The sequence below is a fragment of the Budorcas taxicolor genome, chromosome 11, assembly GCF_023091745.1.
Source record: "Budorcas taxicolor isolate Tak-1 chromosome 11, Takin1.1, whole genome shotgun sequence".
Classification (NCBI taxonomy): domain Eukaryota; kingdom Metazoa; phylum Chordata; class Mammalia; order Artiodactyla; family Bovidae; genus Budorcas; species Budorcas taxicolor.
The window spans coordinates 107,428,079-107,444,189 of NC_068920.1; the positions used below are offsets into that span (position 1 = coordinate 107,428,079).

At 39.5% G+C, this 16,111-nt stretch overlaps 1 protein-coding gene across 1 annotated transcript; it reads left to right on the forward strand.

Moving 5' to 3' along the window:
• Positions 1 to 1,293: 1,293 nt before the first annotated feature.
• On the forward strand, positions 1,294 to 15,480 carry KRCC1 (lysine rich coiled-coil 1). The gene is made up of 4 exons (XM_052648888.1): positions 1,294 to 1,432; positions 10,242 to 10,348; positions 11,147 to 11,259; positions 14,142 to 15,480. Exon 4 carries the CDS (start codon positions 14,161 to 14,163, stop codon positions 14,932 to 14,934), a length of 774 nt encoding a protein of 257 aa, XP_052504848.1. The 5' UTR covers positions 1,294 to 1,432; positions 10,242 to 10,348; positions 11,147 to 11,259; positions 14,142 to 14,160; the 3' UTR covers positions 14,935 to 15,480.
• The last annotated feature ends 631 nt before the right edge of the window (positions 15,481 to 16,111 follow it).

The following is a 16,111-nucleotide window of genomic DNA, read 5'->3' on the forward strand; positions in this document are numbered from 1 at the left end:
ACTTGCATACACTGAGGGTGTCAGGAGAGAGAAAGAAGTCATTTACGGAGCAATGATGACAGCATATCAAGACCAAGGATTTTTCACCCTGTATTAAAGGCTCTAACAAAGAAAACCAGCACGGGAGGAAGGCATGTATTTTTCTGATTTTTTAAAAATTTTATTTAGTTGGCTAAGCCTGGTCTTAGTTGCAGCACTCAGGGTCTGTGTTGTGTCATGCAGGATCTTTCCTTGTTGCACATGGACTCTCTGCAACAAGGGCAGGCGTAGTTGCTCCTCAGCATGTGGGATCTTAGATTGAACCCAAGTCCCCTGCTTTGCAAAGTGGGTTCTTAACTACAGAACCAGGAAAATTCTAGGGTTTTTTGTGGTTTTTTTTTTCTATTAATTGGAAGATAATTACAATATTGTGATGGTTTTTGCCATACAGCAACATCAATCGGCCACAAGTATACGTGCCCCTCCACATCCTAAATCTTCCTCCCACCTCCTTCCTCACCCTATCCCTCTGGGCTGTCCCAGAGCAACAGCTTTGGGTGCCTGACTCATGTATTGAACTTGCACTGGTACAAGAGCATATGGTAACGCACATGATTACCATATGGTAAATGCACATGTTTTAGGGCTATTCTCTCAAAACCTCGCCTTCTCCTACTGAGTCCAAAAGTCTGTTCTTTACATCTGTGTCTCCTTTGCTGCCCTGAATGTAGGATTGTCGGGTACCGGCTTCCTAATTGGTTTCAGACTCCCAAAGTGAGCTGCCCCAGGAGTTTTTCCTCTCTTCCAATGGTGGGTGCGTGCTAAGTCGCTTCAGTCCTGTCCGACTCTTTGTGACTCCATGGACTGTAGCCCACCAGGCTCCTCGGTCCATGGGATTCTCCAGGCAAGAATACTAGAGTGGGTTGCCATTGCCTCCTCCAGGGGATCTTCCTGACCCAGGGATCGAACTCAGGTCTCCCATATTGCAGGCAGACTCTTTACCGACTGAGCCACCAGGGAAATCACCAAAGAACAGCAAAAGACCAGGGAACAGCAAGGAACACCAAGGTACACCAAGCAACAGCAGACGAAAGGCTAATGCAAGCCAGGGTAGAAGAGAACTCGCGAAGTGGCACACTGAGCGGGTAGGGCAGCCGGGAGGGCGGGGCTTTCTAGAGGCGGGAGACTGCGCAAGCGCGGTAGTGCGCCTCGCCGCCATGGTCCCCGGTTCCGTCCAGTCAGCCGCTGGTGGTGGCGGCGACTTCCCCTCAGGAAGTCCGGTCTCCGCCTCCTCCTCCTCCTCTTACCCCGCCTGTTCGGCAGCGGCGGAGGCGGCGGTGCGGCAGCGGTTGTCCCTGCCTCTCCGCCACCTCCACCTCGGCCTATCCCCGGGCTGGCGGCGCTGGCGGGGAGGGGGACAGTAGTTGTAGACGCTGCCCCTGCCTCAGAGAAGGTGAGTTCCCGCCCCGGCGGCGGGGGCGGCCCGGGCCTTCAGCCCCTCCATCCTGCGACCCGGTAAAGGCCCGGCGCGCCCGGAGAGTGCGAAATGGCGGACCGGACAGGACCTGAGGCTCTCCGCTCCCCTCCCCACCCGTCACCCCTGGGAAACGGGCGCCGGGCTCCCACGTGGATCGCGGAGGGAGAAGGGACGTCTCCGCTGCCGGGGGCGCTGAGGTTGGAGCGGGAGAGAGGCGACCCGGCCGAGGCTGTAGACAGTGTCAGGGCGAGGGAAGGGGAGGATGTGAGGGGGACAGGCAAGGAAAGAAAAGGCCCCAGACGCGGAAGGGCGTTGACCTGCGCTGGGTGAAATTCAACATCCCGGAAAGTAGCGACCTCACAACGTAGGAAGAAGTGGAGTCGGAGTTTGGGGAGAATAGGAAGTAAACACGCGAGCCCAAGGTTCCTGGGGCCCTGGAGGAAGAGAAGAGGGGGTGAAGTTTTTGAGGGATCACTTCGCAGAGTTTCTCCGGGTTTTTTGAGGATAACACCCTTTAAAACAAGCCTCCAAGATGTACAAGCTCATCTTGTTAGTGGTGTGGGTTTTAATAGGTACCACCTGCCAGTGTCAAAGCAGGACTTCAGTTAGGGCGGCGAAAACAACTTTTATTCAGTAACTACTGATAGTAGGAAAAATACTGAGCTCCATTCCGACTTTTCGCAGAAGTGACTGGGGGTCTTAAGGAATGGGGAAGGGTGGGGTTCAAGTAGAGTCGGGGAAGTGCAGAACTACAAAGGGTTGGGCAGTGTCAGCTTGCTGGCAATTACGGAAGTGAGAATTCTGTTTTCCCACAGGAACTGGGAGACAGGCTCTGAAAATACATGATCATCACATTTCAAAGGAATGACTTTTAGATCCGTGAGACTCAGACACTCCCGAGCTGTAGGAGACACAAATACATTTCAGAGACTGAGGAAGAGTTCGCAATTGTAAACCCTTTAGTAAGAACTATGAAAGAGAGGCCAGGAACCTCATCAGGTGTTGGCTAGAACAAACAGTAAATATTTGACAGCCGTGAGCGTTTCCAGACCTGAACTCAACGATGGGGCTGGTTCATTCAAACTTGACCATGTTAAAATTTGGTCAGGTCTCTGCAAAAGTTTGAAAGGAGTATACCTGCCTAGAGTTTTTACAGTTTTCACCAATTCATTTTCCCTAAAACAAAGAGCTACTTCTTGACCATTTCGATCTAAGAGGTGTTTGGATTCTTACAAGTACTGTAAGAACTTACAAACAAACTGCTGGTTCCAAACTGAGTTTAGGCTTTAAGGCAGTTTTGAAATGATTTTGCATGGTGGCGCTTGTTCCCACTGCAGAAGATTCTAGTAGAACATTCAGCCATCTTCAGTTTCATAGTTAATTTTTAGTATTTGCAGTGTTGCCTCGTGTTGCTTTTTGTCTCCAGAGAGACAAAATGAGAACATTATTTTTGGTGGAAGGCAGAACATTGTTGGATAATTTTCTTTTTTCCTGAGGGACAGCAGTAAATATAACTTCATTAAAATAATTTTTATTTTCATCTTCCACAGTATACTATATTTTTGTGTACTCTTAGCTAACCTTTTATACCTTTCACTTGAAGGAATGACAAAACAGTAAATGTAAATTTCTTAGAACATTTTGTAAGTATTTTATATAAATTCCATTCACTAAAAATGGAAATCAGAATCTGCAAGCAAATGATGTTTCATTAAGTACCTTAGTGATAGCAACTTTTAGAAGACTAGGTTTAGTGTCTTCAATCAACCTGGGTTAGTATTACTGTTCTGAGATTAAAAAAAATAAAATCTGAATTTTCTGCTTTCATACCAAACTTCTTGCCTTTCACTAACAAGCCTGAGCTATTATGATGTCAAGACTACAATTCAGTGTAGCTTCCATAGCCACATAACAGAAATTTGGAAACAGTTTCTCGTGGGGGAAAAAAACAGCTTTTTGCCAGAGTGGGGTTTTTTTTTGTTTTCTGCAGTGACTTGGAATATGTGCAGTTACTAAAGACTAAACAAAATCAGTTCAAAACAAAGTGTTGGCAGGCAATTACCTTTCTGTACTGCTTCAAGGTGGTTATGAGGGCATAGGAGTCTTTGACTTAATAGATTCTAGTGCTAATTTCTCAACTAGCTTTATGACACTAAGTCCCAAACTTTCTGAACTTGTTTTGTCATCTGTGGGGAGGGGAGTTGGACTAGCCCAATTGAGTGACTTTCACAAACAGATGCTTTTGCCCCACCCCGACCTTAGAGGACAGTTGGCAATGTTTGGAGACTTTTTTTCTTAGTTTTTGCCACTGGACAAGGAACGGCTTGGTGAGCACAGGTACTGCTGGTATCTGCTAGATGCCAGAGATGCCACACACAACATGAAAAGCACAGGGCACCGACATAGACATACCACAGCCTCCACAAAGGGTTATCCTACATGAGATGTCAGTGTCAAGACTGAGGAAGTCTGCACTAACCAAATAGAGGACCTCGCCAACTTTAAAATTATGAACTGGTTTGGCTTGGCTGTGTACTAGAACAGCAATTTATAAAATGTGAAACTTTGACTTACAATGGCTGTCAAATGACATTCAAAGAGTAGTGAAATATTTTGAGTTACAGCTGAGATTTTGTTAGGATTTGGAAAATAGAATTTACTACCTAAAAATTACCTCTTGTCACTTTTAAGTAAATATGTTTATTAATTGTTCAGTTAACTGCTACTTAACAAATGGTAAATATTTTATATTCTATTTAAAACACTCCTAGGACCCAGTATATTTTTAGTTTAGATATTTATAAAAGCCTAATGTAATTTCTAATTGTACATGAGCCAGAAGAGAAAAAAAATTTATCTAGTACTTAGCCAGTATCTTTTTTTCTTAAGATTCCTCCAAAAGGTGTCAAAGAATTGTCATCCTTTCAATTATTAAATTCCTCTCTCCTTTTCAAGATCCTGAAAGGACTATTAAAACTCCTGATCCATTTTCACCTATAGCTGTAATACTTAATGAAGGAGCATCTCTTAAACTAGGCTTGATAATAAAGGTCAGTAAGGATTAAGAATTTGCAAGCAAGGAACATATAGAAGGTATAAATTACAAGTAGGAAGTTGAGAAATTAGACTCAATCACAAAAACTCAAATACCACATGACCAGATTTACATGAAAAGAAATATACATCACATTTATGGTGAAAGTGTAGTAAGATTTTCCAGGACACTTTGTAATTCATTAAAAGAAGTTTCTCAAATATTTTTGACAGTTAAAAACTTTTTTCAGAACAATAATATCCCTAAGAAATCAATAGAAACAACACCATAGCAAACAGTTCTTTCTTATCTGGCTTTTTAAAAGAAAATTAGACTCATTTTGAGAATGAAGAACATTTCCAACTGCTTACTGAATCTAACCCATTTACATAGCAATTGTTGAAGTGTTCCTTTGTTTTTTCGCAGAGATTCAAGACAGATGACAGGAAATCAAGCTAATAAGCCCTTATAGTTATTCAGAAACCTTTTAGAGCCCCTCCCATGAACCAGGTTCTTTCGTTAGGACATGATCATTCTTACTGACCTATTCACATTTACTGACCTTTGGCAAGGAGTGGCACGTATTTGATGACATTCTGATTCAGAATGTCTGCCTTGGCCCAAGTAAAGCTAATTTGTTAGTTGATCTAGTCAAGATCTTTGAGCTAGCTAGCCATAGATTACTTACAGTGATTGATATTCGAAACATTTGTGTATGCGCAGTCACTCGGTCATGTCCAACTCTTTGTGACCCCATGTACTGTAGCCCACCAGGCTCTTCTGTCCATGAAAATTTCCATGCAAGAATACTGGAGTGGGTTGCCATTTCCATCTCCAGGGGTCTTCCCAACCCATGAGTCGAGTCCAGGTCTCCTGAACTGCAGGTGGATTCTTTACCAAAGGCTTAGTTTAAGTAAAGACAGGAAATTCCCTGACGGTCTAATGCTTAGGAATCCGCTTTTCCTGCTGGGGTCTAGGTTAGGGAACTAAGATCGCGAAAGCTATACAGCACAACCAATATAAATACACATAAATTTTATATTACATCTGTAATCAGTAATCCCAAGTAATGATTTGTTAATTCCTTTATGTTTTGTCATTGGAAATGTGACATAGCAAATCCTGTTACTTTTGTGATTTTATTAGTGTAAAATATAAGTCATCCAGTTCTATGGCAAACTCAGGTCACATACTAATTTCATTTCCTGAAAAGGCAAGGTTAATAACTTACTCAGTTAAGAATATTCATAATGCTAGAACGTATGCACTGCATCTCTCAAAACTTCTTAAATGAAATTTGACCCTCTGGTAAAAAGGAATAAAGCAGCATATTTTGGTTAAGAGAATGGAATAGGTTACCTAGTCTAAAATAGCTTTCCCCAACAGTTTTGGCGCCAGGGACCGGTTCCGTGGAAGACAATTTTTACACGGACTGGGGAATGCAAGTGATGATCAGGTATAAATACAGATGAAGCTTTGCTTGGTCGCCGGCCGCTTATCTTCCACTTTGCAGCCCTGTTCCTAAGAGGCCGAGACAGTTAACTGTCCGTGGCCCAGGGGTTGGGAACCCCTTTCCTGATACATAATGTGCTCTAGTCTTCCTTAAGGTTATAATGGTATTAAAAGATTGCCAATCTCAAGAGCCAGGAGCAAGGCAGGGATGTCTATTCTCACCAGTTCTTTTTGGTATTGTCCTGGACGTCCTAACCAGTATAGTCAGGAAAGGAAAAAAGGTTTGCAGATTGGAGAGGAAGAAATCACACTTTGTTTGCTAATACTAATGATCTGATCATCTATGGGCTCCCTGGTGGCTCGGTGGTAAAGAATCTGCCTGCAGTGCTGGAGAATAAAGTTCAGTCCCTGGGTTGGGAAGATCCCCTGGAGAAGGAAGAGGCAAACCCACTCCAGTGTGAAATTTCATGGACAGAGGAGCCTGGCAGTTCACAGTCCACGGGGTCACAAAACAGTCAGACACGGCTTAGCAACTAAACAACAATAAGTTATCATCTATGTAGAAAACCCCAAGGAATTTTGGAAAAGCTACTAGAATAAGTGAGTTTAGCAAGGACACAAAGTACAAGGTTAATATACAAAACCAATACTATTTATAAATGTTAGTAACAATTAGACATTGAGATTTTTAAAAAATACTATTAACTATTGCATAAAAAACAATACTTTTGGATAACTTTAACAAAGTACAGTGAATAGTACATGACATTGCTGAGAGAAGATGCAAATGGTGGGGAAAATGTCCTTTAATGCTTCTTAGTGAACTCGATGTAAAAGTGTAGTACCGTGTCATTAATTTGATATATTTAAAGAAGAATTTATTAAAGGGAAACTACACCTAAAACTTGCCAAATTAACATTCTAATTTTGCTCAAACACTTTTTCTTCAGTGATTAAAGATATTTAATAAGTATTTTTAAAAACTTATGTCACAACACAAATCAGGTAGTATCCTGTGGACATGAAAATTTTTAGTAAATTTTTCACTCAGATTGAGTTGATTTACTCATCAAACCTACTAAACCTATTGTGGCATATTAAAAACATATACATTGCAAAAGTTAAATTCAGGTTTTGAGATTTCTAAAAGGGTGATTGTATGCTTGCTTAGTGGTGTCCAACTCTGTGACCCGATGGACTGTAGCCTCCCAGGCTCCTCTGTCCATGGAATTCTCCAAGCAAAAATACTGAAGTAGGTAACCATTCCCTTCTTCAGGAGATCTTCCCCACCCAGGGATCAAACCTGGTCTCCTGCATTGCAGGCAGATTATTTTCCATCTGAGCTGCCAGGGAAGCCCCTGAATTGGGGTGTAACAAATTTTCTGACAAGACTAGAATTAGGAAAAGTGGAGTGGTTCTTAGTATTTTATTAAATACTAAGTCTTTTTAGACAGTTTGAATTGCAAGTAATTCATACTTTTCATTTTTCATATTTGACTCAGTAGTTCATGTGCAGTGTTTTTATTACTTTAGCTTTTGCAATGGCTTTACCTGTTAATACTGAAATAAGACCAAGCCTTGTACAGATATTGAATAACAAGGTGCAGTTTCATTTCTCTAAATAAAAGATTACATTTTCTTTCTATTTGCACTGTATCTTTCCTGGAAGTGAATGGCATTGTAGATAGTCATCTATAACTAGACTTGTGATGTACAAATAGGAACATCAAGTTTTCAGAATTTTGCTAGATTTTTTACAAAAATTAACCCCAATCTGAGAAAAATACTGCAAATGAGTTTCAGAAGAAACAAACTATTTCTTGCTTGAGACCTATCAACTTGTAAATAGATTGGGTACTTCTGCTTAACATTCGATTATTCTTTTAGACATCAAAGTACGTATAGCAAACATTAACACAGGACATAAACTGAAATCTTATAAGAGTTGGTTTAAAATCAGCAGTCAGAAAAGATAGTAAGAATCAAGTTGAAATTTGACCTTTCATTTAAAAAAAAAAAAGGTTAGCTTGAAATGCAAATAATTAGGTACTCCTGTCAGGTGCTCCTGACCTGTATAACCATAATCTTTTCTTCATTTGGCTTTCTGTAGTTACTGGAATGGGCTTTTAGATGGCTCAGTGGGTAAAGAATCTGTCTGCAACGCAGGAGACAAGGAGACGCAGGTTCCATCCTTAGGTGGGAAGACCCCTGGAGGGCATGGCAACCCACTCCAGTATTCTTGGCTGGAGAGTCCCGTGAACAAAGGAGCCTAGCGGGCTACAGTCCTTAGGGTCCCAAATGGTCAGACACAACAAGCAGCTGAGCACACAGTTACTGGAATAATTGGTTGGGAAAACATTTCAGTTAAATGGATGAAATCCCGAATAACAATAAAAACAGCCCAATTGTACAGCATTTACTATGTGCCATATAGTCTTCTAAGTACGTTACATTTGTTAATTTCCTTAAGATCCACAATACCTGAAAAACTTAACCAAGTCTATATAATAAGTGCCAGTACTGACTCCAGAGTCCCTATGTCTAGCTCTAGAAGCAGTGAGAAAGTTAACATTGTGTGCCAACCAGTAGTTCTGCATAGTTGGCTTAAGCTATGTTAGGTGGATGATCTTCCTGGAAACAAAGCCAACATTTAAAGATCAAGTTTAGGGACTTCCCTAAAGTTCAGTGGTTAAGACTGTGCTTCTGGTGCAGGGGACACAGGTGTGTTCCATCCCTAGTCGGGGAACTAAGATCCCACTTGTTGCTTGGCCAAATATCTGTGTGTGTATATATGTATATGGTGGCTCAGATGGTAAACTGCCTGCAATGCAGGAGACCTGGGTTCACTCATTGGGTCCGAGAGATTCCCTGGAGAAGGGAATGGTAACCCACTCTAGTATTTTTGCCTGGATAATTCCACAGACAGAGGAGCCGGTCAGGCTGCAGTCCATGGGATCACAAAGAGTCAGACACAGCCGAGCGACTAATACACAGTTATGTATCCAGTTTAACAAATTATGGTAGAATTTTTTCCCAAAACATTCAGTTTAGATCTTTAAGCTCCTCTCATACACTTTACTGAGGTTTACTTTACTTATAGTAAACAGCACTCATTAAAAGTGTACAGTGAGTTTTTGGCAGGTATTTGACATGAAACTACTTTCATAAACAAAACACCAGGTATTTCCACCAGCTTGAACACTTTCCTCCTGCTCCTTTACAGTTTATCCCTCCCTCCATCCTTGTGCCTGGAAACCACTAATCTGCTTTCTATCACTATAGATTAATTTGTGTTTCTAGAACTTTTATAAGTAGACTCATAGTAGGTACTCATGCCTTTTACTCAGCATGATTATTTTGTGATTCATCCATGTTGTATGTATTGCTATTTTGTTCCTTTTCACCGCTGAATAATTCTGTTGTATGGACATACCACACTTTGCTTACCCATTCCCCTGCTGATGGAGTTGTTTCTGTTTTTGGCTACAAGAAATAAAGCTGCTATGAATATTCATGTACAGGTCTTTGCATGGACATGTTTTCATGTCTTTTGGGCAAATACATACGAGTGTAATGACTGGGTCCTATAGTAGGTGTTTAACTTTTAAAGAAATTGTTCAAAACTGTGTACCATTTTAGATTATAACTAGTATTGTAGCAAATGCCAAGATTAAAAGAATCTGAATTTTAAAGATCGTCAGAGATGAGAATGGTGGCCTAAACCTTTAACAGGGTAAAGTGTAAAGTCCTGCATTTAGAAAAGTAAATCAATTACATTAAGTCCCAGATGGGAGAAGTTAGCCAACATGGGGAGAGAGATGCTACCACTGGGCTTTTAACAATTACAAAGATCAGAAATCAGAAACATGTCTGCTCTAAGACACAAAGTACTAAGGCTGAACGCCCCAAATCATTTCCCTCAAGTCCAGAGTCCTACTGCAATGTGCCCCAGTAACTTCTCCTTCAGAGCAGTATTTTCTGAACTAAAAAATACATTATTGTTGTTGTTCAGTAACTAAGTCATATCCAACTCTTTGTGACCCCATGAACTGCAGCACTCCAGGCTTCCCTGCCCTTCACTGTCTCCTGGAGTTTGCTCAAGCTCATATGCGATATCAGAGGCTTACTAAATGTTTTCATACTGAAATTGCCATTCCAGTGAGCAAAAAGCTAGTACTTTAGCCTTATAAGCAGTCTTAACTTGAGAAGTTAAGATTTGATATGGTATATGAAATGATACAGGGTTGAAGATTGAAAATATTATCGTAAATGTCTTACCTGCCCTTATTTTATTCATAGATACCACGTTGAGTGAGCAAAGACTGAACATTTTACAGATACCTTTTGTAGAAGGCTTATAAGAACTAGTGCCATAATTTGAATCATAATGGATTTCACATTATGAGGTAGGTTGAAAATAAAGGACATCTCAATTTTTAGCATTATTTATACTGAAGCATTATACATATTTATACTGAATTATTTATATATGTTATACTAATACTTTGACTTGAAAGCAAGCAAAAGTGTAACACTCTTAGTTCAGACTAAATATAGTAAAATTCCTGAGTAAATAATCTAAAACTCACAAGTGCTCTTTTCAAATTCAGAGGTGTAAATTTTGGATCACTTTCTCTAAAATAAACAATATTATTTTTCAAGGGTAAAATACACACTGGGCTTCCCTCTTGGCTCAAACAGTAAAGAATCCACCTGCAATGCGGGAGACCTGGGTTCGATCCCTGGATTGGGAAGATCCCTTGGAGGAAGGCATGGCAACCCACTCCAATATTCTTGCCTGGAGAATCCCATGGACAGAGGAGCCTGGACGGGCTCCAGTCCATGGGGTCGCAGAGAGTCAGACATGACTGAATGATTAAGCATAGCACAAAACACACACTCAAAAAGTTGGCTTTACTTTCAGATTTATAGGAAGCAAAATAAGAAATTGAAGATGCATTTTGTGAGTTTTCAGATGGTTGATCTATGTTGATGTAATTCTAAACTTTGAATTATTTAATCATTATAACAAGATTGTGCTTGCAACATTATAGAGCAATTAACCTTCAATAACTTCAAACCTCAAAATAAAGCAAGTTTAATTTTTTTTTAGAAGAAAGAGAAGATTGCTTGGTTTCAGGTGAAAGGAAGTGGAATATTGGGCAAAAATAGATTTTTTAAATCTCTGCTGTCATGGTTTTTAGCTCCCCGGTTGTTGCACAGTCTCGCTGTTTGGAGAAAGTTCATGCTAAAAAACGGAAGCAATTAATGAGTGAATATGATCAGATTTCTCCACCAAGGTCTCAATCTGATAAGGGTAAGGTTCAGTTCACCTCTTCATTGATCTCTGCACCATCTGTAATCTTTTGGGGTTGGCTTTTTTCACTCTACATGTCTTCAAGTTTCATCCATGTTATACCATTTTGTAGTACCTCATTTCTTTATATTGCTGAATAACATTCCATTGTGTGAATTGCCACATTATGTTTATCCATTCAGCAGCTAATGAACATTGATTGTTTCTAATTTTAGCTGTCAGTAATAGTGCTGCTGTGAACATTTTTGTACAAGTTTTTGTGTCGACATAGATTTTAATTTCTCTTGGGTATATATTTAGGAGTGAAATTGCTAGGGTTGTGTGGTGACTCTGTGTTTGACATTTTGAAGAACTGCCAAACTGTTCTCCAAAGTTGCTGTACCATTTTACATTCCCACCAGGAATGAATGAAGTTTCCGGTTTTTCCTCCTCTTTGCCAACACATTATTTATTATCTATCTTTTTTATTATAGCCATCCTGTTAGTATGAAGTACAATCTTTTTATTATAAAACATTTTTAAACATAAAAATAGAGAAAACAGTATTATGACACCTTCTGTACTTATCATCCAGTTTTGACAATTGTCAACATCTTTTTAATCTTATTAGTGACTTTTTAAAAGCAGCTTTATTGAGGTATAGTTGAGATATATACAGGAAACTGTACATATTCCAGGTATATAATTTGATAGGTTTAAAACATAGGTATTGATGAAATGATCACCACAGTTAAGATAGTAAACATATCCATGCCCCCAGAAATGCCTCTTAAAATGCTGTGCTGAGTCACTCAGTCATGTCCAACTTTGTGCAACCCCATGGACTGTAGCCAGCCAGGCTCCTCTGTCCATGGGGATTCTTCAGGCAAGAATACTGGAGTGGGTTGTCATGCCCTCCTCCAGAGGATCTCCCCAGCCTGGGGATCAAACACAGATCTCCCACATTACAGGTGGATTCTTTACTGTCTGAGCCACCAGGGAAGCCCAAGAATACTGGCATGGGTTGCCATTCCCTTCTCCGTTAGATCTTCCTGACCCAGGAATGGAACCAGGGTGTCCAGCATTGAGGGCAGATCCTTTACCAGCTGAGCTCCCTCCTACTTTTTCCCAGGCAACCAGTGTATCGCTATAGGTTAGTTTTCCTATTTCAAGAGCTTTATGGACATGGAATCATATATTATGTACTCTTTTCTCAGGCTTCTTTGAGTCACCTTGATTATTTTGAGATTCATCCATTTTGTCAAGTGTATCAATAGTCTGATTCTTTTTATCATTGATTCCATTATATGGATATACCACTGTTTGATTTATGCATTTATCTGTTGATCAATATTTGGGCTTTTTTTTTTTTCCTTTCTGGGGCTATTACACATAAAACTGCTGTATAAGTCTTTATGTGGACATATACTTCCTTCTCTTTAGGATAAATATCTAGGAGTGGAATAACTGGATCATATGGTAGGTGTATGTCTAACTTCCTTAGAAACTACCAGACTATTTTCCAAGTAGTCATACCATTTTACATCCTACCAGCAGCATTTGAGAATTCCAGTTATTCTACATCCTCACCAATCTCTTTAATTTCAGTCATTCTAGTAAGTACATGGTGGTATTGCTTTGTGGTTTTAATTAACATCTACTTGATGATGAATAATACTGAGCATCTTTCATGTGCTTATTGTCCATTTGTGTATATTCTTTTCTGAAGTGTCGGGTCAATTTTTTTGCCCATGTTTAATAATTATGTTACATTTTGCTCTAGTCAAATTTTTCTACTATTTAAGTTGAATAGGAACTAAATTTTCTGGCTCACCAAATTAGGCTTCATTTAAACTTCCTTTTTAATCTCAAATTGCCAGTAAAACTAGCTGATCATTGATGACTCTAGATTGCTGTCAGACTTGTTTCTGTTAAAGGAAGGAACTACATGGGTTATACTGCCTCATAATTTTTGGAAATAAAGCAGATTACCAAAAATATTATCTTCTCATACTAAGTACATTTTCTGCTATATTTGTAATGCAGGATTTGAGGTGGGGGACAGAAAGAGAAATAGTAGTTGTACTGCCCCATCCCCCAAAAAGCAAGCAAAGGTTAGCATATCTGCTTGAAATTTCTTCTGAAACTTTTCTCTAAGCTTTCACCTCCATTTCCCTCTTAACCCTCCCACCAGCTCTTTAATAGAGAACAAACCAGAAGGCATTCTAGAATGTCTTTTTCACCAATCAGAAGTAACGGAATGAAATCCAATTCCCTATGCAGAAGATACAGAACTCCGTTCCCTCATCTTTTCTCATGCCCTGTAGCTAAGAGTAGTTTTGTCTCATACCTGGATTTCTAATTTCCAGCAGTCCCAAACCATTTTACAATTTTATTGTTAAGTCTTACAATACTGTTGTCTGGTGAGTATGTGTGTTTATTTTATTTTGAGTGAACAGAAGATTTTAAAAATTACCTCTCTATGGTTTGTTACTTTTCTTAGACAACAGTGTTTAAGAATCTGAACTTTCAAAATTATTTAAACACTCAGATCAGGCCACTCATCATGGATGTGTAAGTCCTTCTATCCATACATCCCTACAAGCCTTAGATTTTTAGCCCTACAAAAGAATTATACATGTCAGCTCCTTTCTGCCTCCTTCATCTCACTTCTGAGAAGGATAAAATTACTTGTGAATGGCGTAGGCAATATTTGACTTCCTTATTCTCCTTTTTGGCATATAATGTCATGACATTTAACTTTTATACCAAAGTAGATTTTAATTTTGGGATGGGGAAGGGGCTTCTTTATTTTGTCTTTTGAGACTCTTCAAGAGTAAAGGAAATATTTAGAATTAAATAATCTAATAAGAAGAATTTCCTCTCATTTTTTCTACCTACAGAGAACCCCTTGTCAAGCTAATGAAGCATTCAAAGAAGACATACGACTCTTTTCAAGATGAACTTGAAGATTATATCAAAGTGCAGAAAGCCAGAGGCTTAGAGCCGAAGACTTGTTTCAGGAAGATGAGAGAGGATTATTTGGAAACCTATGGGTACAAAGAAGAGGTCGACTCTAGACCCAGGTGTAGAATGTTTGAGCAAAGACTCCCATATGGAACCGTCCAAACCTACCCAAGATCATGCAGTATTTCACAAAGAGTGGAAAAGCAGTTACCTCAGTGGCTACCAGCTCATGACAGCAGGCTGGGACTAGACTCCCTGAGCTACTCTCAGTTCACCAGGGACTGTTTCTCAGGAAAACCTGTACCCCCGAACCTTAGTCAGCACGAGTCTAACTGTAGCTCATACAGTGTAGAATCTAGAGTTTACAGGCACCTCTCCTCAGAAAATAGTACCAGTGCCCATCAGGCTAGTTATAAACACATACATCAGAAGAGGAAAAGGCACACAGAGGAAGGCAGAGAAAAGCCAGAGGAGGAGCGGCCCAAGCATAAGAGGGAAAAAGCTTGTGAGGAAATAGATTTAGACAAATACAAGAGCATCCAAACCAGCAAAACGGAGGCAGAAACAGTCAGAGTCAGTACAGAAAGGCTTAAGAACCGGAAGGAGAAAAAAAGCCGAGATGTAGCCTCTAAGAAAGAGGAACGTAAGCGCAGAAAAGAGAAAAAGGAACAAGGCCAAGAAAGGACAGAGGAGGAAATGCTTTGGGACCAGTCTATCCTTGGATTTTGAAACTCTTGCATTGGTTCCCCCAGGGTTAAACTAATAGTTGAGAAGCTTGGTTTTACAGTGTTCATGTTCAAATCCCTCTTCTCACATGAGCAGGTACAAAGGCTAAGAGAACAGGAAACAGAGTACGCTTGCTATCCAACATGGAAATATTTTTCCTCATTTTCTAAAATCATTACTACATTTTTCTTTTCCATAATGTAATTTCCCTTAACAAGAGTGGCTCTGCTTTTATTCATCTGGTTGCTGTGATGGTGGAAGTATTTTTCCCTTGGGAGGTCATTTATATTTAAGTAGGATTAATAGGAATAACAGAATCTATTTGATTCGGTTTTAGTTTGGGGTGGGTATTTTTATATTCATTAGTTTTCTCTGTGAAGCAATTTAGATAGATATTTTTCCTGTTAGATCTAACTTGCAGTATATTTTCTAGATTGAAAAGTGGAAAATGACATACATTATAATAAGCTTAAGTTACATACAGTTTTTAAAAAGTCGATACAAAATCAGTTTATATTCTGGAAATGTTTATAATATAATAAAGTTCTAATTTCTACTTTTTTGTTTTGTTTTGTTTTGTGTCAATGATCTGTTCCTATTCGATGAATATTTTCTTCTGGAAGAGCAATAGCCAAGTAAATTTAAACCCACTTTTTGGATAGAAATCTGTGAATGACCACAGTTTTTCCAAATAGTTGAAATTAAATGGCATTTGATTATTCTTTCCCGACCAGTATTTTCCATTCTGATAATCCCCTTTTTTATGATAAAGATATCAAGTATTCAAGCACTGCTCCTTTGTTGTAGAGAGTAGTGACCTGGAAATCTAATCCCAGAATTCTAGTCTCAGCTATGCCTTCAAGTTGTTACATGACTTTGGGGAAGTCTCTCAACTTTATTTTCCTCAGTACTAAATATAACTAGAAGCACTGGCCTCTAAAATGCCTTGGATAACAAGATGCCATGATATGAAAACTCTTTGCATTCTACAATGTTGTGCATATATATTATAATATTAACTTTAACATTATTTTGTTAATATGATTTTTTATTTTATATTTTATTATATATTCCCTTGGGACTTTCTGGTGGCTCAGACAGTAAAGAATCTGCCTGCAGTACAAGAGACCCAGGTTCGATCCCTGCATTAGAAATACCCCCTGGAGAAGGGAATGGCAAC

Coding starts and splice junctions, on each gene's coding strand:
- KRCC1 (XM_052648888.1), top strand. CDS start 14,161: ATGAAGCATTCAAAGAAGACATACGACTCTTTTCAAGATGAACTTGAA.